At 41.4% G+C, this 25,935-nt stretch overlaps 1 protein-coding gene across 2 annotated transcripts in view; it reads left to right on the forward strand.

Annotated features, from left to right (window-relative positions):
* Nucleotides 1-5,060: 5,060 nt before the first annotated feature.
* Nucleotides 5,061-25,935, forward strand: part of LOC139390005 (glutamate receptor, ionotropic, delta 2) — a 565,966-nt gene continuing 545,091 nt past the window's right edge. Inside the window, exon 1 of one of the 2 annotated variants that reach the window (XM_071137092.1) lies at nt 5,061-5,910. In XM_071137092.1, the coding sequence (XP_070993193.1) occupies nt 5,823-5,910 (88 nt within the window). In that variant the 5' untranslated portion in view covers nt 5,061-5,822. The remainder of the gene's footprint in view (nt 5,911-25,935) is intronic. The other variant, XM_071137090.1, reaches the window with a different exon arrangement.

Raw genomic sequence — 25,935 nt, forward strand, 5'->3', positions numbered from 1 at the left:
TGTCAAGTAATTATCTTTTTGTTTTCTCATGATTTGGTTGGGTCTAATTGTGTTGCTGTCCTGGGGCTCTGTGGGGTGTGTTTGTGTTTGTGAACAGAGCCCCAGGATTAAGTTGCTTAGAGGATAAGGGACTCTTCTTCAGCTTCATCTGTCTGTAGGTGATGGCTTTGTTATGGAAGGTTTGGGAATCGCTTCCTTTTAGGTGGTTGTAGAATTTAACGTCTCTTTTCTGGATTTTGATAATTAGCAGGTATCGGTTTAATTCTGCTCTGCATACATTATTTGGTGTTCTACGTTGTACACGGAGGATATAATTGTAGAATTCTGCATGCAGAGTCTCAATTTGGTGTTTGTCCAATTTTGTGAATTCTTGGTTGGTGAGCGGACCCCAGACCTCACAACCATAAAGGGCAGTGGGTTCTATAACTGATTCAAACATTTTTAGCCAGATCCTAATTGGTATGTTGAATTTTATGTTCCTTTTTTTTCCTGTTTCAAATATGTTTTATTAAACACACACAAGAATGGTGTATAGGTATACAAGACAGGTATACAATTCTTCTCTAAACATAAAAGAGCATACAGGAACAACAAGACCCAGAGTTCTGGGTGCAGAACAAATAATACAAAACACGACATACAAAACAAGGACACGTAGAAAGAAAGAGGGAAGATGTCCCCCCCCCTCCCAACTGCTCGGGTGGCAGGGCCAGCACATGCTGCCCAAAGGTAGATTAAAATATTACAGTTGAGAGTGCGTTAATAAGTACAAATTCACAGCGCCGACTCGTCCAAGTAGGAGAGGAAAGGCTGCCAGATTTGATCAAATATTGATAATTTATTGTTCAGAATATATCTAATTCTTTCTAAGTGTACCGTGTTTGCCAATTCACTGAGCCATAATTTGGTAGAGGGCGCTTCCCTCCTTTTCCAAAACAACAAGATTAGTTTTTTTGAATTTTATGTTCCTTTTGATGGCATAGAATGCCCTTCTTGCCTTGTCTCTCATATCATTCACAGTTTTGTGGAAGTTACCTGTCGCGCTGATGTTTAGGCCAAAGTATGTATAGTTTTTTGTGTGCTCTAGGGCAACGGTGTCTAGATGGAATTTGTATTTGTGGTCTGGCAACTGGACCTTTTTTGGAACACCATTATTTTGGTCTTACTGAGATTTACTGTCAGGGCCCAGGTCTTGCAGAATCTGTGCAGAAGTACTAGGTACTGCTGTAGGCCCTCCTTGGTTGGTGACAGAAGCAGCAGATCATCAGTAGACATTTGACTTCAGATTCTAGTAGGGTGAGGCTGGGTGCTGCAGACTTTTCTAGTGCCCTTGCCAATTCGTTGATATATATGTTGAAGAGGGTGGGGATTAAGCTGCATCCCTGTCTCACCCCACGGCCCTGGGGGAAGAAATGTATGTGTTTTTGCCTATTTTAACTGCACACTTGTTGTTTGTGTACATGGATTTTATAATATCATATGTTTTTCCCCCAACACAACTTTCAATCAATTTGTACAGCAGACCCTCATGCCAAATTGAGTTGAAGACTTTTTTGAAATCAACAAAGCATGATAAGACTTTGCTTTTGTTTTGTTTGTTTGTCAATTAGGGTGTGCAGGGTGAATATGTGGTCTGTTGTACGATAATTTGGTAAAAAGCCAATTTGACATTTGCTCAGTACATTGTTTCACTGAGGAAATGTATGAGTCGGCTGTTAATAATGATGCAGAGGATTTTCCCAAGGTTACTGTTGACACATCCCACGGTAGTTATTGGGGTCAAATTTGTCTCCACTTTTGTGGATTGGGGTGATCACTCCTTGGTTCCAAATATTGGGGAAGATTCCAGAGGTAAGGATGATGTTAAAGAGTTGTTGTCTGTATATTTGATCATTTCATTGAGGGTACCATCAACACCACAGGCCTTTTTGGTTTGGAGGGTTTTTATTTTGTCCTGTAGTTCATTCAAGGTAATTGGAGAATCCAGTGTGTTCTGGTAGTCTTTAATAGTTGATTCTAAGATTTGTATTTGATCATGTATATGTTTTTGTTGTTTGTTCTTTGTTATAGAGCCAAAAGGATTGGAGAAGTGTTTTACCCATACATCTCCATTTTGGATAGATCATTCTTCGTGGTGTTGTTTGTTTAGTGTTTTCCAATTTTCCCAGAAGTGGTTAGAGTCTATCGATTCTTCTATTACATTGAGCTGATTTCTGACGTGCTGTTCCTTATTTTTCCTTAGTGTATTTCTGTATTGTTTTTGTGATCCATAGTGAAGGCGTAGACTCAGGTTTTCCGGGTCTCTATGTTTTTGGTTGGACAAGTTTCTCAATTTCCTTCTTAGATTTTTGCATTCTTCATCAAACCATTTGCCATTGTTGTTCATTTTCATCAGTTTTCTATTAGAGATTTTTAGATTTGATAGGGAAGCTGAGAGGTCAAATATACTGTTAAGATTTTCTACTGCCAAGTTTACACCTTCACTATTACAGTGGAACGTTTTGTCCAGGAAGTTGTCTAAATGGAATGTAATTTGTTGTTGCCTAATTTTTTGGGGTAGGTTTTCGGACTACATTCCTTCCATCTATAGCATTTTTTAATATTAGTTCCTTGTGCTTTGATGCCTCATGATTGAGTATTGCTCTGTTCAAGTAGACTGTGATTTTGCTGTGGTCTGATAGGGGTGTCAGTGTGCTGACTGTGAACGCTCTGAGAGACTCTGGGTTGAGGTCAGTGACAAAGTAGTCTACAGTACTACTGCCAAGAGATGAGCTAATGTGGTACCTACCATAGGAGTCCCCTCAAAGCCTACCATACATACCCAGCGTGCGACAGAGCTGCAGGAGTTACCCGTTTTTGTTGGCTATGTTGTCATAGTTGTGCCTAGGGGGGCATATGGGGGTGTTTGTCCCCCTGTATGCTGAGGGTGTCAAGTTCTTATCCGGTTCTGGCATTTAGGTCACCACAGACTAGCACATGTCCCTGGGAATAAGGAATAAGAGTTTGTTTTATGAAAATGTCAAGTCCATTGATAAACCATTATTCAACCAAGCTTAATAGGCCTACAATTTGGCAAGCACAAATGACTAGCTCACAATTTTAACCATAACTGTTTTTATGTGTCTGAAATTGTTTGTTGCCATTTGGCCTGGGCATCAGACTCCAGAGGCCTTTATTGCAGAATTGTGTCAATTGGCTAACACTTATTACATGGTTTGTGCAGCCTGAAATATGGTGCTTTTGGATATATAGTTGGGATTCTATCAGCTACTTTAACATTTTTAACAAGCATGGTAACACGCATTCATTGTTACACCTCTGTAATTACAGACTGCAATTACCACCAGTTGCATGTTGGTATTGTAGTGTAACTATGTATAACTACAATCAATTACAATACTTGTTAGTGTAATTACATATGCAATTGCTCTCTAATAATTACCCCGTAAAATGAAGTGTTACTGACGTGTACTTTCATTGCTCTTGAGTTTAAAAATCCAACTTCGAATTTGACCTCACTTTCAATAACATAGGTAGATTAAGCTTTCAACTGCTCAAATTCTTATCGTGTTTTATAGTTTAAACATTTGAGTTTTAAAATTGTGCTCTATATGAAAATCTACAGATCAATGTTACAGAATATGATATTGCATTTTATTAATGTGATCCATGAATTGGTAATATTGAGCTCATCAAAGGTTTGCTTGAATAAGATTGTATGTATGTTGGAAATTTACACATATACAGAATTGTAGTTTAGTTGGAAGGTTGAATACTGTAGCCTATTTAAAAGGCATATACCATGGAACGAGTTGGATGTAGGATTCTCCAGTGACGGCTTCCTCTGGTGTATTAGGGTGGAGACGTATCAATTTGTGTGATTCCTTTTGTAATTGGTGTAGGCTATGTCCAGTGTCCACTCTACTGCACTCCCATTGGTCTTCTCTAGCTAATGACTACCCATGTTGTGTGAAAGTTCTGTGACAAGACAATATGAACAGTTTCCTTCACACAATCTGAAATGGTCCACCGACACAGACAGTGTGGTGAAGAAGGCGCAACGGCGCCTCTTTAAACTCAGGAGGCTGACGAAATTTGGCTTGGCCCCTAAGATCCTCAGAAACTTTTGCAGATGCATCGTTGAGAGGATCCTGTCGGGCTGTATCGCCGCCTGGTATGGCAACTGCACCGCCCGCAACCGCAGGGCTCTCCAGAGGGTGGTGCAGTCTGCCCAACGCTTCACCGGGGGCACACTGCCTGCCCTCCAGGACACCTACAGCACCCGATGTCACAGGAAGGCCAAAAAGATAATCGATGACATTAACCCCCCGAGCCATGGCCTGTTCACTCTGCTATCATCCAGAAGGTGAGGTCAGTACAGGTGCATCAAAGCTGGGGCCGAGAGACTGAAAAACAGCCTCTATCTCGAGGCCATCAGACTGTTAAATAACCATCAGTAGCCAGCTACCACCCGGTTAGTCAACGCTGCACCTTAGAGGCTGCTGCACTATACACATGGAATTACTGGCCACTTTAATAATGGAACACCAGTCATATTAATAATGTTTACATACTGCTTTACTCATCTCATGTATATACTGTATTCTAATGTATTTTTGTCAATGCCACTCCGACATTGCTCGTGCTCATATTTATATATTTCTTAATTCCATTATTGTACTTTTCAATTTGTGTATTGTTTACAATTGTTAGATAATACTGCACTGTTGGAGCTAGGAACACAAGCATTTCGCTACACCCGCAGTAACATCTAAGTATGTGACCAATACTATGTAATTTGATTGAAAATATGTATAAGTGGATCACTTGACACCTATCAAAAGTGATCCAAAGTGTTTTCCTACTGAGTCTTTAATAGACGATTGTCAACAGATTTAAGATTAGCCTATGCCCAGTGTCCCCCAGTCTATGAGGAGCATAGAGATGCCCACCGCTGAACCAGGGCGGAGCTAGAGCCTGGCCAGATTGCCTCTCTCGGTTCATGTGAGAAATCCCCGCCCTCTGTGCATATCATCCTCTCTCTGCCTCCGTCAGTCTCCCTTCCAGGTAATTCTGTTCCAGAAAATGCGCGGCTGGCAACTGCTGCTGCTGTCCCTGTAGTTGGCTCTCTCTACCGGGCCTCCTTCCACTCAGTATAGCTCACCCACCGACTGCTAGAGAGAATCCGCATGCGGAGCCTCATCGAGCGCACCGTGGTGAATTTACACTTGATTTTCTTTCGCAGAAGAGTGGTATCTAGCAGAAGAGTGGTACCTACGCTTGCCAGATTCTTGAATATGGAGGTCCTTGTGAAATATACATTTGATAGTTTTTTTTGTTTTATGTCTTAAATATCAGTGATGGATCCAGTCTTTGAAACCGCATGAAAATGCAAGTTTTGCAGTTTATTTTCATTCGTTCAAGCTGAGCAAATGCGTCGTGTCTGAGGCAGAATCTACGGTCTCCTCCAAATCAGCCCAGGATTTGCGTATGAGAAACGCAAACCACAGCGTTCCTATTGATCGAACATTGCGTTTGGCTTGCCTTTATCCCCAGTTTCGGATTGATCGGATGCACCGGCGTTGGATGCGACTGTGGAGAACTCCATAGCTTTCAGCATGATTTGATGTAAAGGGTTTTTCAATAGGGTAACTGGACGTCTACCTTTCTGAAAACAGCTACATTCAAGTCAAGTGCGAAAGCCATCGATAGATCATCCCTATATGGACTAAACCTTGGCTCCTTGGGATTTTAAAACTAGCAGGTCACACTCATCTTGGTTTTGGCGCTTCTTGGGAAAATTGCCTTAAACTGCGGGAGCCATGAAAGTTGTTTCAGCAGTGTTGTTCCTTGCCATATTTTGGAGTCAGGAGTGGGAGCCCGTGAATTCTGATTCAATCATACACATCGGTAAGTGCGCCTTCTCCCAAAATCAGTACGCTAATAAGGGTGCCATCCCTCTGCATGGATTTGCCTCGGCATATATTTGGGTAGCCTATCTGTAATTGGCAAATCATTTGTGCCACCACACACCTCTAACAATATGGACATTGTCAGTTCCGAAGCATGATATTGGTACGGGATACATTATTGTTCAATAATACAATTCATTTTTACCTCATACTGCAAAGAAATTTTTGATCTAACCTCTCATGCGCAATTATACATAATGACTATTGAAGTTGCATATAATTATGGTGTATGTTTTAGTTAGGGAATTGCATTAATCATAATGTTTTTATATTCAATAATCTAAAGATGGGAAATGTGAATACATGTTTTATACCATAGGCTAACATGTAATATTAACTTACTGTATAGAATGGGTCTCCTGTTCATTGCGTCAATTCTCCTGCTGCCTGAAAACAGGTGGTTTGAGAATTGCCTGGTGTCTGCGGATTAGGAAGGAATATGCTGATATTCTATTTCTTTAAACAATATCTCCACAATTACATGTTAGCTACATGCAATTCACCTGGAATAGCCTCAATAATATAGGAATGGGACCACTGTAGCAGAGGAGGCTGGTGGGAGGAGCTGTAGGAGGATGGGCTCATTGTAATGGCTGGAATGGAATATAGTCAAACATGTGGTTTCCATACGTTTGATGTGTTTGATTCTATTCCATTCTAGCCATTACAATGAGCCCATCCTCCTATAGCTCCTCCCACTAGCCTTCTCTGCACTATAGACAGTGAGGCAATGTTGAGTGTGCAGATTGAAATGGGGTGTAGGAAAAATGTGCTTAGATGTAGGCAATGAGAGGAGGGTCGGCTGAGAGATAGTGTATACGCTCATGCATGTCTTGCTTGTGTGCGCGATAGGTTAATATTTGAATGGACACACATTGTGACCTCATAGAGCTTGCCAACTCGTAGTCCTTAAAACCAGACATGAGTTACCTATGGTTCGTTCAGCCATTCCTGGGGAAAATGAATGGGGGAATCAAAAATAAGGTTGACACAGGCTTCAGCGATCTTATACATTTTGTTCTATGAGATAATATCAGTCAGTTAACATGACCTGTATGAAATATGAAGACTTGCCTAGTTAAAAAAAAATGTAAGCCTAAAAAAATGTGCTGTTATCTGCTTGTTTTGATTACATAAATGCTTAAATTCACAAAAAGTGACGTTAGCTGATGAAGATTACCTCATAGAACAAAACGTTTAAGATCTCCTAAGCCTGTGTTTATCCCAGCCCATATTTTCAGTGTTTATCCCCCCCAAAAAAACATGAATTTCCCAATAGGCTTTCCTTTGGTCAATGAGCCATGGTGGAGTTGGCCTCCGTTAGTGCCTAAAAAAATATGATCATTATTGCTCTCTATGGGGGATGGAGAGAAAAAGAGAGAGAGAGAGATGCACACCAATTTAGGCTCTCAACAATGGTACATCGCAACACACTGATGGATAAAATGTTATAAGCAAGATAAACCTGATAGTGTTAGGTGCACTTAACACAAAACGCTTTACCTCATCTTGAACCACCCTCTCTATATAGCTGTCAATCTGTCAAGTAAATTGGCCTTATTTTTCGGATCATTTCAATCCCCAATACTTTATGATAGCCTATTGTGAGGCCATTGTTCGTGCAATGCATTTTTTTTGTTTGTCGCACACCTGACAAAATGCATCAAAGTCAATTTAATGCATCAGACAAATTGTCAGTGTGAAACAAGGTAGGTGTAGGTGATTTTGTAGCCTGTTTGTAGCTGTAGCTATTTGGGAAGATCAGGGACTTGGTTTATGGATGGTCTTTGGACAAGCTGCTTCTCCAGTGAAAAACTGGGAATATTCAGCCTCCAGTATTAGTTATGTCCTATTATGTGTCTATTTCATTTTTCTCCATCCAGTTGTAATGTGATTTTAATGTCATTATTTTTTCTGATGAATGACAACAAGCCTCTGTTTGTTCATTTTTCCTCGATGAACAACCTTTGGTGGTGCTTTCGAGTCATTATTTTCTTCCCCACCCTCAATCGATAGCTCATTTCCCTTGCTAGACGTTCCTATTTTGAATCACCAGGCCTACATGAAAGGTTACCCTTACGATTCCCCTCCCTGGTGGAAATGGCAGATTAGGCCACTTATTGGTTGTGATATTTCCTCGCATGTCACTGTCAAGTGAGAAAAGGACAGCATAAAACAAAAGGACCGGCTTAGTTATAGGCCTAATTATTAAGGAACAAAATTGTGTTTCATCGGAAATAATTAGGCCTACGTTGTCTCCCAAAACAAGTGAGTGGTCAGAAGAATGAAAAGCTACGTTAAGCCTAACTTTGACGATGTCAGAAGGAATACCTTTCTAGTTTATTTGTTGCGGTTAAAGAAAGAAGGAAAGGGGAAAACCTGAAATCAACAGAGTGCTATAGCCTAGTTGGCCTAGCTTATAGCCTACTGCATCATCCTTTCCTGTGACGCTAGAATTTGAGGGAGGCATTTTCATATCACACGCATTACTTGATTGCCGAGGAGCCTTCTAATGATCTGCATGCTGAAGGGACAGGCTATGCGCCGTGCACGGCATCGCGATGGCGTGCCACTTTATGAGGCTATTCAGAAAGTCAATTTGATTTATGTTGCTGGAAAGCCCCAAAGTCCCTCGTATTATCCAAGCTGCCTGGCATCGTCCTCACACAGCACATCCACCCTCTCACCATACACTAATGTAGAGGAGCCAAACATTCCAACATGACAGTCCCACTTCAGGCTACTTTGTTCCTTCCGCAGAAGAACAAAGATTCCCTGTTTAAAGCAGATGCCCTCTGTTTATGTTTCGCACCTAGCCAATTGAAATACAAAGTGCCCAAATCGAAATGCAGGAGGATATGCTTATTATATACCCCGCCCCCCCTAGTGGTCGTATTCCCCGGCCCTTCTAGTGGCCCCACTAGTGGTCGAGTCTTTTAAAGCTTTTCAAGCTGTAATGTTGTATTAATTTTCAATACTCCTGAGGGGGGAAAATCTCATCTTTATCATGATTTTTTATTATGTAATTGTTACATGATGTATTATGGAAGTGACCTTAATAATACATCATCTTTAGCTGTAATATGACAGGAGAACACTTCTGTTTTTGTCTTTGCCATGGTAGTGGGATTCAAAATATATGGGTTTATACATTTGGGTGTTCCTGGTGTTTTGCTAACCCCTTTCGCAGCTGTCGAGGCTACGTCCTTTTAAACGAGGAGCTGCACGTTTGTAGGAAGTGCTTCCTATCTATCCACCCATCGAGTTATGTATCTACGAGCTCTGACAGATCTGCTGCTCCATATTTATTTCAGCAGATTATACGCCTCAGATTTCCCCTGTGTTTGGACATCTGACTGAGTACTGGAAGTGACATCGACATATAGTGTGCATGTTGGTGAGGCACTCATCCAGTAGCAAGGGTGTAACTTTGTGTTGGATATTGGGGGGGGGGTCAATGTGTTCCAGTGTGAAATGGGTAGCTGTGAAATGGTTGTTTCTGGTGAATTTTGAAGGGAAATATATTTTTTTCAATCCTGATCATTTGGGTGGTATTCCCCAATCACAACTGAAATATCAATATTTTTTCGATATTACTTTAAACTGTGTTCTTACTTTTAACAGTTAAGAAAGTCACCACCATGCCCCTTCTTTAACTACATTTAAATGTCAAAACACCTTTATTCTATTTGTGTACCCTTCACCAATCTTGGCTAGTACATGGTCTTGAATAACACATTTCTTATACCCACTTAAAAGGAGTTGAAGCAATTTGAGTCTATACCCTTCTTACTTGGTTACACAATTTAATTGTACTATTAATTAATTAAATTATTCAGTGACAGTGAGAATATACAGTAAATCTTCAATATACAATAAAAGGTCCTTTGCTGTTGTTCTGAGATTGATTTGCACTTTTCGAACCAAAGTACGTTCATCTCTAGGAGACAGCACATGTCTCCTTCCTGAGCGGTATGATGGCTGCGTGGTCCCATGGTGTTTATACTTGCGTACTATTGTTTGTACAGATGAACGTGGTACCTTCAAGCGTTTGCAAACTGCTCCCAGGGATGAACCAGACTTGTGGAGGTCTCCAATTTGATTTCTGTGGTCTTGGCTGATTTCTTTAGATTTCCCTATGATGTCAAGCAAAGAGGCACTGAGTTAGAAGGTAGGCCTTGAAATATATTCATAGATCCAGCTCCAATTGACTCAAACCTACGTGTATGTTAACATCCGACTTCAACTGTACATTTATGAAATGTTGATGAACTTTTACTCGGTTCAAACTTTCAAAACATTTATATATTGAAGTGTTCGTGGATATAGCTTAGAGAGAGAGAGGGAGAGAGAGAGAGAGATCTGCTACTGCAGACCAAAACAGTACATTGCATAAGGGAAAGAAATCATAACGCCAGTAGCTGCCTGGCACTTTACAGCTACGCCTGTTGGACCAGTTGTGTAGAGAGAGAGAGGGATTTAAAATGTATGCCAAACACAATTTACTAGAAGAACTGTGGCGACGCAAAGGTTGGTAACAGATTTACTGTAAAATCTCCCTTAGATTCAAAGATGTCTGCAGAAAAGAGGGCAGAAAAAAAATCTGTTTTGGTTATTGAACTACAGTAAGGAAAGGGATTTACACCCGGTAACAAAATTACATCATGGGTCCCTGATCTGTACTACATTGAAATGCATAATTCTGGATTTGAATGTCTTCCTCTTCATGGTGATGTATCCTGAATAGGTACACAAAGGTAGAAATATGCAATATCATCCTTTGCATATATAGTCATTATTCTACACACTGGCTATTATTCTAATGAATAATACATTTGGTTGGTTCGGACCAAATCTGAACCAATCATAGACGTCTGTTTCACAAGTTTGGACATCACAGTAGAGCACAGTACAGTAAAGTATAGTACGGTAGAGTAAAGTATAATTCAGTAGAGTACAATATACTGTACTCTACTTTAGTGTGCTCTACTGTACTGAACTGTATTGTACTGAACTGAACTATACTCTACTCTTCCTTACTGCTCTTTACTCTACTGTGCTTCACTGTGCTGTGCTGTCCAAACTTGTGAAACATAGACGTATATGGTTTTCCGTTAATTCTGTTACAGACTGGGTAACCAACTTTGAATCACTTGATAATTCATAAACAAAAATTGATATCAGTAAAAACACTAACTAAGTCTACCGTTACTTGTTACTTCTGTGAATCTTCATTATCCTCCCTCCTGATGAGGGTGTGAAATGAGAAAATACTGTATCTTAAAGATATGTGGGTTTTGGTAATGGAATTACAAGGCACAAGGAGATGTTTCTGAAACGTACAGAAGGCAAATCATTTATCCGAAACAAACTATATGTTGATATTAGTTGGCAGGGGTCTTTAATTCAACATTATTGTGTTTTGATGTATTTATAATACCTTTCAAGACTTTTTCTGGAAGATGTTTTCTAAGACCCATTTCCCATCTGCTTGACCAGAAATCAAAGCCATTACTGAATTTATAAGATAGACAATTGTCGAAAAATATGTATCTATGACTTAATTTCCAAAAAATATAAACTCTTTGCTTTCATTTTGACACCCAATTTGATATGTTCCTGTGAACTTCACATGTTGGTGCTCATGGGTCCTTTTACCGTATGAAAATAAGGCTACTGCAAAGAGGTTTTAAGATCTACGTGAAACAAGCTACGTATAAATGCAATTTATTACATGAATTCTCTCCTCTACTTTTTGTCTCCATCTTTATTATTACAACGTGTATGTTGGAATCTAAGGCCGACTAACATCCTTGTAAACAGTCAGCAGGTAGGGTAGGCCAGATGGACTGGACCATTTCAAACGTGCTATTTTTGGAGAACAACAGAGGCCCTTATCCCAGGAACATACTGATAATGAGGAGTGTGTGTGTGTGCATGAAGACTGACTGCCATGTAAAGGTTTTGGCTTAATCCCTTCCTAGCCCCCCGGGTATCCCCAGCAGGCCTCTGCCTCCAGATGTGGGTGTGTGTGTGTGAGTGAGTGGACGGAAGGCCAACATGCGCCAATAATCTCGCCAGGGCCGGAGTTATGAACGAACCTTAGGGGGCCTGGCCCGCCCTGCAGTACCTCCTTGCCCATCTAAATAAATAATTGAAAATGTATCATTTATTTGACCGAGACGCGCTCTGACGGAAAGACGCATTACTCACATTATTTTCAAAATTCTTCAAGCTCTGTCAAATATGTTGTTGATCATTGCTAGACAACCATGTTCAGGTCTTGCCATAGATTTACAAGATTTAAGTCAAAACTGTAACATTTACTATCTTTTTGGCAAGCAACCTCGTTGTAGATTCGGCGTTGTGTTGTCCTGCTGAAAAGTGAATTTATCTCCTAGACTAAGTACAGGATTTTGCCTGTGTTTAGCTCCATTCCATTTAGTTTTTATCCTGAAAAACTCCCCATTCCTTAACAATTACAAGCATACCCATAACATGATGCAGGCACCACTATGCTTGAAAATATGGAGAGTGGTACTCAGTTAATGTGTTGGATTTCCCCCAAACATAACAATTTGTATTCAGGACAAAAAGTGAATTGCTTTGCCACATCTTTTGCAGTATTACTTTAGAGCCTTGTTGCAAACAGGATGCATCTTTTCACACCGTCAAGTAGGTTAGTATTGTGGAGTAACTACAATGTTGTTGCTTCATCCTCAGATTTGTCCTATAACCGCCATTAAACTCTAACTATTTTAATCTCACCATTGGCCTCATGGTGAAACGCCTGAACGGTTTCCTTCCTCTCTGGCAACTTAGTTCTGAAGGACGCCTGTATCTTTGTAGTGATTGAGTTAAGGTTAGTCTAATGAATAACTTCACCATTCTCAAAGGGATATTCAATGTCTGCTTTTTTATTTTTACCCATCTACCAATAGGTTCCCCTTTTTGCGAAGCATTGGCAAACCTCCCTGGTCTTTGTGGTTGAGTCTGTGTTTGAAATTCACTGCTTGACTGAGGGTCCTTACAGATAATTGTATATGTGGGGTACAGAGATGAGGCAGTCATTCAAAAATCATGTTAAACACTATTATTGCACACAGAGTCCATGCAACTTATTAAGCAAATGTTTTACTCCTGAACGTATTTAGGCTTGCCATAACAAAGGGGTTGAATTTTTAGATTTTTCAGCTTTTCAATTTTATTTAAATTTGAAAAAAAATGAAAAACATAATTCCACTTTGACATTATGGGGTACTGTGTAGGACAGTGACAAAACAAATCTAAATTTAATCAATTTTAAATTCAGGCTTTAAAACAACAAAATGTGGAAAGAGTCAAGGGGTGTGAATACTTTCTGCAGGTACTTGTATCTGATGCTGTCTGGACAAAAATACTATGCCATTTCACACTATTTCTGTCCAGACAGCATCAGATACGTGGGTTACATATAGTAAGATGGAGGTACGCGTTTTCACTCACTCTGATGTTTTCTCCAGTGAGATAGTTTCAGCAGAGAGGAAGATTAGATTAGATTTTTATTTAGTCACATGCAGGTTGGTTACATTCATTTCTGTTAATGCATGTATTAATTACAGTCATTTACCGTTCTCATTCTCGGAGTGGAAACATTGTTTGCAGAGTTCACAACCTGCTTCTCTTGTGAGACATTTTTTTTTATTGTCTTTTGTTTAGAGTGTTCAATGTGAGCAATGAGCATGTCTCTGCCCATTTGTGGATGTCTGATTTCTGACTGTCTTAACTCACCACGTCCACCACTAATATGCTGAGCTTCTCAGTAATTTTTTCTTCGCTGTTGAGAATAATACGATTAAAAAAAAAATCTTTCCAACACTCTCCCATCCGTGATAATCATCGAGCTTGATTCATGCAAAATAGCATGATCTGATGATTCCATATATCCAGTAGAAGAAAAAATAACAGCCGTCTGTCCCCGAGCTCAATGGCACAGGAAGCTGAGGGCCTGGAATAGGCTAGTTGACACAACGTTGCAAGATTGCTAGCGATAGCTTCCGGACGGATCCAGTTGATTGATTTGATAGCCTACAATGTTGCACACCACTGGTGATATCTCAAGTCAAGACAGAAAGAAAGGGGGGCAGACAGGCGGAGTAGAGAGATTCATGCGATAGAAATAACCTGAACTTTCATCAGGATATTTTCTACTGTTTTTGTCAGCTTTAGGCCTATGTATTTTACTTAGTTGATGATGGCAGTTATAGGCCTACTGCTGCATTTGGCCTATAGGCTGTCTCTGAGTTCCATGTACTCAGTTATTTAGCTGCCAATGGATCACAGTATATTAATGTGTCCGTATGGCAGAGGCTGGTGATCTTGCATTCGTGGAATTTTTTCAGATTTGAATGATTAACCACATGAAAATGATTTTGATAAACGAAAACGTTATTATTGAAATGAAACTGTTCCACAAAAATGCTCATATAAAATAATAATCACTGTCACGCAGAGCGGTAGAAATGGTAGGAGAAATTGTGAGCTTCCACAAACTTGAAACTCAAGAGTTACTACCTAACACCTCCATTAGAGAGCAGTTATTCGTGTTTTCAGAGTGTAGAGAGTCGACAGGAAATTCACAGCACTATAAAACAGCCCTTATTATAAAGGCAAATGGCAACACCAATGCCATATATTTCTAATTGTCTGAACAAGTTGCCACGGCTGACCTGAGCTTCAGTCCACTAATGTCACGTCCTGACCTAAGTTCCTTTTTTATGTCTCTATTTGGTTTGGTCAGGGCGTGAGTTGGGGTGGGCATTCTATGTTTTGTATTTCTGTGTTTGGCCTGGAATGGTTCCCAATCAGAGGCAGCTGTCTATCCTTGTCTCTGATTGAGAACCATACTTAGGTAGCCTTTTCCCACCTGTGTGGTGTGGGTAGTTATTTTCTGTTTGGTGTGTTTTGCACCTGACGGAGTTGTTTTGGTTGTTCTCTTTTGTTGTTTTGGTTGTTCTCTTTTGTTGTTTTGTTAATCAGTGTTCAGTTCCATTAATAAAATGACGAACACGTACCACGCTGCGCTTTGGTCCTCACCTTCTTCCACCAACGTCCGTTACTACTGAGTTCACTGGACCCCTGCAACTGCAACTGCCCCTCACTGAAACTTCATCCAGAAATCTCTGTTCATTTTTTAGTAAGCCAGTCTCGGGACATGACAAAAAAAAGTGTTTAATGTGCCTATAAACTATCGAGCAAGCTGTATACAGATATAGCCAACCTAATTATTTTTTTTTAACAAGACTCACCACAGTCAAAGCGTTGAGTAGAGAAGGGTGTAAGATATATGATAGAGCAGAGAATTAAAGAACATGGAGAGAGGCAGAGAGAAAACGAAACCCTATCATGTGTTTTACCAGTCCTCTTACTTTAGACCTGCGGACTATGCTTTGTATGACATACAGTATGGTCCTGTATGTGTGGTCCTGTGCTCACTTGGCGCTTGCAACATCAGGGTTGTGGGTTCGAGTCCCACTGGGGCCACCCCTACGAAAATATACGCATGCACTACTGCATATTGCTTTGCATAAAAGCATTTGCTTATTGGTATATATGATAAATTATATTAGTATACTGTACATGGGTTAGCTGTACATATTTCTCAATTATTCACAGGGTGCATAACAGAGAACATTTCTCAGTTGCATTGTCTTTTCAAAGTCATGTTGAGAACAGGAGTAATGTTCTCTGTGTTTAGTGAACAAGGTCTCAGTTGACTGCAGCACCGCAGTATACTGAGCACGCCAATCAAGGCTCGCGCAGCAGGCATTATTTGCCTGGTACATGATTATGATTATAATACACCATCTTGAATGGAAAATGTCAAGCATCGTTAATTGTCCACCCGGGTTTTATTCACTCCTCGACTGACCGAATTGACTGTGGATAACAAAGGTTTCACCTAGTTTGTCTGATTCCTCCTCAGTTTCCGTTGGGCAGTAACAAAATCTATAGACCATTAAAAAAACATGTTGAAATATGAATAGAATTCATTTAAATCCCCAGGAAGACTTCTTCAATGGGAAGTAGATATTTGTTTTCATTTTGAAATAATTCATCATTTGCTTTTATGCACCAACTGAAGACACGGAGCCAACAAGTGAGCCTGGGTGGTATTCATTTAAAAGATTCCCAGTTTCCCCTAAAATGATTCATGTCAATTAGCTGAATAATGGTTGTTAACTGACCCTGTTTATTTAATAGTCAATAAATCAACCAGACATGGTTGCAAATGCTTGAACAACACTGTTGTATGATTCACCATGACTCTTTGTTGCTCAACTCATCTTTTCACGCCAGTGGTTACAGTTTACCTCAGCATTCATCTTGATCCTGGCTCTCTTACACATAGCACAGAACAACCAGGCTCACAGACGCAAGCATTCATTGTTGGTATGACAGTATTAAATACAGTATCAAAAAAGTTGGATTTTCAGCACGAATCGGGACTATACACAACTCAACCAGCGTACCTTTTTAATGGGTCTTTTTAATGTGGGTTTGTTTGTTTAATTGATATGCTGTTTATTAGTTGAATGTATCACTTGTAGTCAGGTCACTGTTATTGTGTCATTGCTGTTGGACTATTTAGCTCTGACTGGTGAGAAACAAAAAATGCTAAATAAGAGTCATTCTCGACATAACAGTGAGAGACAAATGTCTGGCATGACCAAGCGCTGCATTACCCTCTCCATTCCACTAACAACTGATGCTGGGAAGAGAGAGCTGGAGCTGAGCCTCCTCGGGAGAGGCTGTGTCGGTGGTCATCATTACCCTCTCTGCTTTAGAGAGCCCTTTTGCCCTCTGTTTTCTTCTGTTCTCTCCAACCCCCCCCCCACCCTCCCCCCCACCCCCCTTCTCTTGGGTTAAGAAGATCTTAGATCTAAAGTGCTGAAAAGTGCTCTCCTCTCTTTCTCCCCTTCTATATTTCTAACCCCATCTTCCCTCTTCTCTATAAGCGTAAGGAAATTAATTGTTTTTGTATGTGATTCCTCTTTTAGGTGCAATCTGAAATGGTTACTGCTGTGCAGTGTTCACGTTGAGCTCATTTGACCCCATTTACTTGTCATCCTCAATTCCAAGGAATTGATGGGAGGATGATAAGAATATATTTACAGAACATGCTTGATCATTATACCACCAAGGCTCACCTAATACCTTGTTTGCACTATTGGTTAGAGCCTGTAAGTAAGCATTTCACTGTAAGGTCTACACCTGTTGTATTCGGTGCACGTGTCAAATTAACTTTGATTTGATTTGTTGTAAAACAATGTCTAGATGTCTTTGTCGGGGAAAATGACCGAATTACCATCATCTCTACGTTCTGACCTTAGTTCTTTTGTTATGTCTTTGTTTTAGGTTGGTCAGGGCGTGAGTTGGGGTGGGTTGTCTATGTTCGTTTTTCTATGTTGTGTTTTGCATTTGGCCTGGTATGGTTCTCAATCAGAGGCAGGTGTCGTTAGTTGTCTCTGATTGAGAATCATACTTAGGTAGCCTTTTCCCACCTGTGTTTCGTGGGTGATTGTTTTCTGTCTTTGTGTATGTCACCAGAGAGGACTGTTTCGTTTCGTGTCTTTCTCTTTGTTATTTTTGTTTTAGTGTTCTGTGTTTAATAAATTCATCATGAACACTTACCACGCTGCGCATTGGTCCTCCGATCGTTCATACTCCTCAGACGAGGACGACGAACGTTACACATGTCAAAGCATGCAAGGTTGCCTATTTGGACAGTTTTACTTGACAGAAATATGTGTTTGTCGTATTAAATAAAACGAATTATAACTCATGCGATAATACTTGTGCAAATGCCTTATTCAATTACTGCCTGTCTTGAGCATAAGTCTTGTAAGTCTTAGAAAGTTAAGCTCTAAATCCTCTTTAGAAGAAGCCCAGTCTAATCGTGTGGATATTGTTGTTTTTGCCCCAGTAATTCATTTGATTTCATGTGACCCTGAAATGGGACATGACTCTGTGCTCTCAGGAAAGGTCAAACACTGACTCATGTCATGACTCGCCCTCCACCTCATCATTTAGACCCCCCGCTGTATCTGATACAAGTGGAGCAACACACTGTAGTGATAGAGCTTATAGGACCACACGTCATACAATAGCACATAGACATCATCATTGAGGAGAAGGAAAGTTGTAGGCGGGGTGGGGTGATTGAGGTGGATTTACAGTAACTCTAAGGCTAGCAGAGGAGGCTTGCTGACGTCCACAGAAGTACAGTGCCCATTTACTATTTACAGCATAGAGAAAATAAAACATTGTAAATGCTGTCTGCAGGGAGGAAACGTGTGAGAAACATAGGACATAGAACAGTGGAGAAGCTCAGCAGAATAAAAAATATCAAATTCATTTTTTGGCCTAGAGATACATTTGCCCAATGTGTGTGTGTGCGCTTCTGCGTGTATCTCGGTAGATTTTATTTTTATTTATTTTACCTTTATTTAACCAGGTAGGCAAGTTGAGAACAAGTTCTCATTTACAATTGCGACCTGGCCAAGATAAAGCAAAGCAGTTTGACAGATACAACGACACAGAGTTACACATGGAGTAAAACAAACATACAGTCAATAATACAGTATAAACAAGTCTATATACAATGTGAGCAAATGAGGTGAGAAGGGAGGTAAAGGCAAAAAAGGCCATGGTGGCAAAGTAAATACAATATAGCAAGTAAAACACTGGAATGGTAGTTTTGCAATGGAAGAATGTGCAAAGTAGAAATACAAATAATGGGGTGCAAAGGAGCAAAATAAATAAATAAATAAAATACAGTTGGGAAAGATGTAGTTGTTTGGGCTAAATTATAGGTGGGCTATGTAGATACATGTGTAGGTTGGAGGTGTGAAGCTCCCAGGTCAAGGAGAAGTAGATCCTGGTTGATGTTGGATAATAGGGCCTGGGTTGGTTCCCCAGGGGTAGCGCTGTGGCATACACATCAACGCACCCCGGGAGTTGTGATTAGGCACCTGGCCAAAGCAGTGCTACGTTAAGGCTGTCTGTTGGAGCTACTGTACCAGAGGGTGTATTGTCATACTAGGTGTGTAATCTCACAGGATGTGGGGTAAAAATAGGACATGACAGGAGTTCTGACATTACTGTAATTGGGATTCATCCTGTGAGCTGGAAACTTTGCTGGCCAATAGTGCTTGTTTACTCTGTGGCAGACATTACATATTATTCTCACATTTATGCTACTGTAGTGTAGATGCTTGGGTGTACAGTACCCATATGAGGATGATGATGGCTTTAGTTGTATCCACTAGTAAATTCTTTGTGTGTCATACGCCACGCCTGTATACAGATATTCACCTCGATAGATGCACAGTATCTCATTTCAGATGCCAAATGTTTTTCTCTTCCTGGGAGGTATTCCTTTGCTGGCTTTAGTTTGTGGAGTTAAACCGGCTCTTAAATCGTTCACACAATATGCTGTTACTACACCCATGCCACAGCACCACCCCCACCCCTCAGCTGCAGCTGTCCCCAAGGTACGGCCGAGTCAACACAATGATTTACTTGGTAAAGCCGTGCTCCCTGTTGAGGCACTAATACTGGTCACCACATTATACCTTTCCCGGCTGTGGTCATATCAAGCTGTTCTCTGGAGATTCCAAGCTGAGGGCTCACTTATCACTCCTTACCCTTAACCCCTGCTATCCACCACCTGTATGTGGTTTTTGTGTCCTCCCTGCGGTGGTCTAAATTCATAGCCACAAACCTCCCCTTTGACCCTTCTCATCATCCCTGGCTGTCGTGATTGTGATAGGCCTTGGCCAAGGCTCTCATTGACAGACTTAATGCAGCATAACCAAACAGGTGGAGAGGTTAGCAGACCTCAAAGCCTTCTGGCCCGGCTCCCTCTTAACCCTTCTTGACTCTGTGATGATGGGGTCACTTCAAGGGCTGTCGTCGGTCACCTGTACTTCCCTCAAAGCTGTGGCTGATCACACCTTACACCAGTGGCTTTGTTGTGGGTCAGCATCCTTATAAATCGATGCAACAGTACCGGCCCCTTTGACAGAAAGGTTTCTACGTGAAAGCAAAAGCTGAAAGACCTCAACGGTCCTCAAAATCTTGTCTTTAAGGCACCAGCATACTAGATTCGGCTTGCCCCTAGCAGAACTCGGCTAGGCGACATGAACGTCTGTGCCTCACATACTCCCTTAAAAAAACCTTCTCTTGAAAAAAGAGAAAAAAGCGGCAATATTACTGTTTGTCCATCTTGAGACACCATAGCAACGAGGGATGACTCCATTTAGTCAACTGGTCAATTGTTTGGTTGATAGGCTGTTGGTCGACCAAGAAATCTTTAGTCGAGCAGTAGCAACAAAAAGTATATATACATATATATATATTTATCATGGTGTACAAGACACCTGTCTGATTTGCACCTGTCTGAGTGGACCAATCCATCGTGGAGGCCGTGGGGATGGCACAGTCCATCACTAAGACATGTGCTACATAAATTGTATATGGCTATATTACAGTACGTAACAACAATGGTGCAACACTAATAAAAATTATATTATTTTATAACATGCGCTTTCTTCAGCGTTGGGATAGTGGTTGCTGTCCGTGGTTCTGAAACAGATCAGTGCACTTTTGAATTGGCACCTTTTCCTAGACCATGTTGCTATGTGCATAATAGCAAAGTTAACCAGCATGTTGGTGTTGAGAATAATGTGGTGGAAGTAGCAGTGGAGTTAGGAAACAGCCCTTGCCTTATTGTCTAAGAAAAGTGAGGAGAGCGGAAACCGCAACTTAAGATCTATAATCAATATCCTAACCATGAAATTTGTAATTCCACACATCTGAGCTCCCCTTTAACTCATGAGCAACCAGTAAACATTCCCCGTTTCGAGTTGATTTGTCACGTCCTCTGCATACATTTTGTTGTTATGGTGTTTGGAGTTTGTTCTAACACATTTTTTGACGCGATTATGATATCCTATAGGTTAGGCCCTATAGGTCACGTCCATGCGATGCATACGTGTCACGTAATGAGAGGAAGTGTTAAGGGAATAGGGAATGTTTTTCCTAAACAAATGAGGGATTTCGGTAACAGAATTTTTTGGGGGCTGTAATTATGTTTAGCTTGAGCAACATGGACAGCGCGATAAACAATTTTATGTTTTGCGCTGCAGCAGGGAGGAGAGAAATACAACGGGTGCTAGTCACACAGTCACTCGCTGTAATTTTTTTTAACACAACACACAAGTCTGAGCCCGGCCCGGCACAATCAAATCAATTGCTGGTCAGACTCCCTCAAGTAATTTGTGCGTCTTAATGTGTTTTAAAGCGTCAGACAAGCTCAGTGAATATAGCTGATTTGATTAAAACACATAAGATGTGTCTATACAGTGCCTTCGGAAAGTATTCAGACCCCTTGACTTTTTCCAAATGTTGTTTTACGTTAGTCTTATTCAAAAATAGATAAAATAAAATAAAAATCCTCAGCAATCTACACACGATACCCCATAATGACAAAGTGAAAACAGTTTAGCTCAGGTGCATCATGTTTCCATTGATCATCTTTGAGATGTTTCTACAACTTCATTGGAGTCCACCTGTGGTAAATTCAATTGATTGGACATGGTTTGATTGGACATGATTTGTCTATATAAGGTCTCACAGTTGACAGTGCATGTCAGAGCAAAAACCAAGCCATGAGGCCGAAGGATTGTCCATAGAGCGCCAAGACAGGATAGTGTTGAGGCACAGATCTGGGGAAGGGTACCAAAAAATGTCTGCAGCATTGAAGGTCCAAGAGCACAGTGGCCTCCATCATTCTTAAATGGAAGAAGTTTGGAACCACCAAGACTCTTCCTAGAGCTGGCCGCCCAGCCAAACTGAGCAATCCGGGGAGAAGGGCCTTGGTCAGGGTGGTGACCAAGAACCTGATGGCCACTCTGACAGAGCTCTAGAGTTCCTCTGTGGAGATGGGAGAACCTTCCAGAAAGACAACCATCTCTGCATCAGGCCTTATGGTAGAGTTGTCACGTCCGTCGTTAAATGAAGAACAAGGCGCAGGGTGCGTTGAGTTCCACATAATTTTAATAAACCGAAACTCACTGAACAAAACAACAAACAACCAACAAAACGAAATGTGAAGCTACTGTTGTGCACTAAGGCAACTTACTGTAGACAAGATCCCACGAATACCAATGGGGAAATGGCTACCTAAATATGATTCCCAATCAGAGACAACGATAAACAGCTTCCTCTGATTGGGAACCATATCAGGCCACCATAGAAATACAAAAACACCTAGATGACACACCCTAGTCACTATCACGCCCCAACCAACATGGAGAATAAACAGCTTTCTATGGTCAAGGCGTGACAAGAGTGAAGCCACACCTCAGTAAAAGGCACATGACAACCCACTTGGAGTTTACCAAAAGGCACTGAAAGACTCTTAGACCATGAGGAACAAGATTCTCTGGTCTGATGACACCAAGATTGAACTCTTTGGCCTGAATGCCAAGCGTCATATCTGGGGGAAACCTGACACCATGCCTATGGTGAAGCATGGTGGTGGCAGCATCATGTTGTGGGGATGTTTTCCAGCGGCAGAGATGAACAGAGCAAAATACAGAGAGATCCTTGATGAAAACCTTTCCCAGTGCGCTCAGGACCTCAGATTGGGGCAAAGGTTCACCTTCCAACAGGACAACGACCCTAATCACACAGCCAAGACAATGCAGTCTCTGAATGTCCTTGAGCGGCCCAGCCAGAGCCTGGACTTGAACCTGATCTAACATCTCTGGAAAGACCGGAACATACCTGTACAGCAACGCTCCCCATTCATCCTGACAAAGCTTGAGAGGATCTGCAGAGAAGAATGGGAGAAACTCCCCAAATACAGATGTTCCAAGCTTGTAGCGTCATACCCAAGATGACTCGAGGCTGTAATCGCTGCCAAAGGTGCTTCAAGAAAGTACTGAGTAAAGGGACTGAATAATTATGTAAATTTAGTTTGAATACATTTGCAAAAATGTCTAAACTGTTTTTGTTTTGTCATGATGGGGTATTGTGTGTAGAGTGATATTTTGTGTGAAACTATTTGATACATTTTAGAATAAGGCTGTAACATTATAAAATGTGGAAAAGGTCAAGGGGTCTGAATACTTTTCGAATGCACTGCATATGGAAAAATACACATTTGAAAATGTTGACCAAACAATTGGTCGAAAGAACAGACAAGTGATGTTACTCTGACCTGTGTTTGGTTGTTAACATTTTGTATTGCCAAAGGCCACAATGGGTCACTATCACTCCGATCAGTTTGCAAAGAGTTCCTAAAGGCCAGAGGGTCAGCTTCTGCGAAACTGATACAGGTCAAGAATTGGAACATATCATCACGTCTAACTTTAGATTATTCTGTCACAGCCGGCCACGACTGGGGCAGCGCACAATTGGCCTAGCGTCGTCTGGGTTAGGGGAGGGTTTGGCCGGCAGGGATGTCCTTGTCCCATCGTTCACTAGGGACTCCTGTGGCGGGCCGGGCGCAGTGCACGCTGACACGGTTGCCATGTGCAGTGTTTCCTCAGACACGTTTGTGTGACTGGCTTCCGGGTTAAGTTTGTATTGTGTCAAGAAGCAGTGCGGCTTGGTTGGGTTGTGTTTCTGAGGATGCACGGCTGTCGACCTTCGCCTCTCCCGAGTCCATACGGGAGTTGCAGCGATGAGACAAGACTGTAACTACCAATTGAACACAATGAAAAAAAGCGTAAAAGTAACAACAAAAAATAAATACAATTCTAAAATTCAAAGTCACCCTTGATATTGATGTTCCAGTTTTTCTGAGCTCGATTTGACCAGGAACATGTTTTTTTCTTTAGTTCTGTACTAACAGTGATAAGAAAAGGTATACTATATTTTAACTTTCAACTGCTACTTTTTTTTTATCCCACATGTGTACACATGCTCTAGAATGGCACATATTATCTGAAAAAATAGTGTGAAAAGGGGTTGAGAGGTTTACATTAAAGGTTGAGAGGGTTTTGTGGGAAAGGCTGAATGGGGAAAAGAATGCGAGACGAGAGATGGGTGGAGAGGAGAGGTTGGGCAGCCCTGCATTCGCTGTGTTTTGTCGTGTGTTTGATCTGCCAGTGCTGCCCTGTCAGCCTGTCACCCAGTCAATCCACTATGGAATTCAGCTCAGCGCTGAGAGCAGCCGTCTAGCCACATAGCTCATTTAGCCCGCTTCCCCATTTCATATGAGCCGAGTTGCACACATTCATGTTATCTGACGGGGAAATTGCCTTTCTTGTTATCGGATCTCGCTCTTTACACAAAGCCAGAATAGGTGCCGTTTCATTTTTTATTTATTTGCTAAAGCCCTTTCATTCCGCTCCAATGTGTTTATCATAACTGGCTGGGAGATTACACAGTGTGTATTAGACCTGTTTGTTATAATTAGAATGGCCAGAGGCTACGCGGAGCTCTCTCCCCCATCATGTTGTAAATGGCTTTGGGCTGCTGAGGGCGAGGAGTGGGAGATGCAGCTGCAGTGCTGCTGATGGCCATTTCATGTGGCAGTTTACGTTACTGTCATGAACACCGTCTAGAGCAAGAGCGAGATGATGATGATGTAAAAAGAAGTCCGCTCACCAATGAGATGCATTTTCAAGCATTTCAAAGAGCTGTTTTATGTTTACAGATGTGTAACGCCTTCGAGGCGGCTTACACCATATTACGTGGTTTGGAAATGAAATCACTTTTCGAGGTTTTAACCTGTCAACAGTAACACAAACCTCAGGTGTGTGTGTGTGTGTGTGTGTTGGAGAGAGCAAGTTGCAATGTGGAGATTTTACACAATGAGGGATCACAGGGAAACACCAGTAGCTGTGGTCACTGTTCCCCCTGGCCATTGTTGCCCTTTCCAAACCACTGGCATTTCTATGGTCAGCTCTGTCCCCGGCTTCATCTGCTCACTCCAATCTGTGTAGCGCTTGTTTGTATTTTAGGGTTTTGTCCCTGGACTAAACACGGCATGCAATTCCTCAAAGGCATGCTACTGTGTGTCCACCACACATTGAACTGTCCATGTTTAGCAACTGCCCGATCAGTCTTCAGCAGTACTGTATGATGGTTGGACTGGATAACATTGCAGTTATGCGTTACATTTGTGTTTCTCCCCAGTTATTCTTTGCTCATGTACGATAGATGTAAAGTCCCTTCCATCTTGCTCTTCAGATGCTCATATCTTGTAGATTCAGGCGGACTGGTGCTGTGCTTCATTTTGCATGATTGTGCAGCAGACCCACATCCAACTGAGCTGTTCGCTAGTTTAGCATAATTCCCCCTGTCCGTTTCCATCCACCACTCCTTCACATAAATGGACCTCTTTCCTTCCTCCACCCTTCCCCTGTCTCTTTCCCTCTCTCTTTCCTCCGCCTTCCTCTCCTTGGCCCACAGATAATTGGAGCCTGGACACATTCCAGAGATTTTCTGCTTAACATCGCTTGCTACATGGAGACATGGGATTTCAATCCTCTTCAATATTGAATTGCTACGGCTGTGCAAGGCCATTAAACATTTATACAATAAAATGTTTTTAATATGTCGAACTTTATATACGCATCGGAGCTGAAACAGAATCCATAACCGTGTCTGGAACTTCTCCAGTCTTATCTGAGCTCTGTCTTCACCGTGGGGTTTATTTAACGCAGCTATAGCACTTGCTGCTCCCAAGCTACCCGCCCTTTAGCTTTGGATCTTTGAGCTGTCAGTGATCCAGTTTTAGCCCTCATAAATACAGGATGACGTCTGAGGAGCGAGAGGAGAGCACAACACCGCTGCACACAGTGGGTCTGTGCTCATTTGAACTCTCCCTCAATGAAGCGCAGAACAAGTCAACTCATAAACCGCCCACACTTGTTTAAACACCGCCGACTGAAACAGGCATCTT

This window comes from Oncorhynchus clarkii, chromosome 30 (genome assembly GCF_045791955.1).
Source record: "Oncorhynchus clarkii lewisi isolate Uvic-CL-2024 chromosome 30, UVic_Ocla_1.0, whole genome shotgun sequence".
Taxonomy (NCBI): Eukaryota; Metazoa; Chordata; class Actinopteri; order Salmoniformes; family Salmonidae; genus Oncorhynchus; species Oncorhynchus clarkii.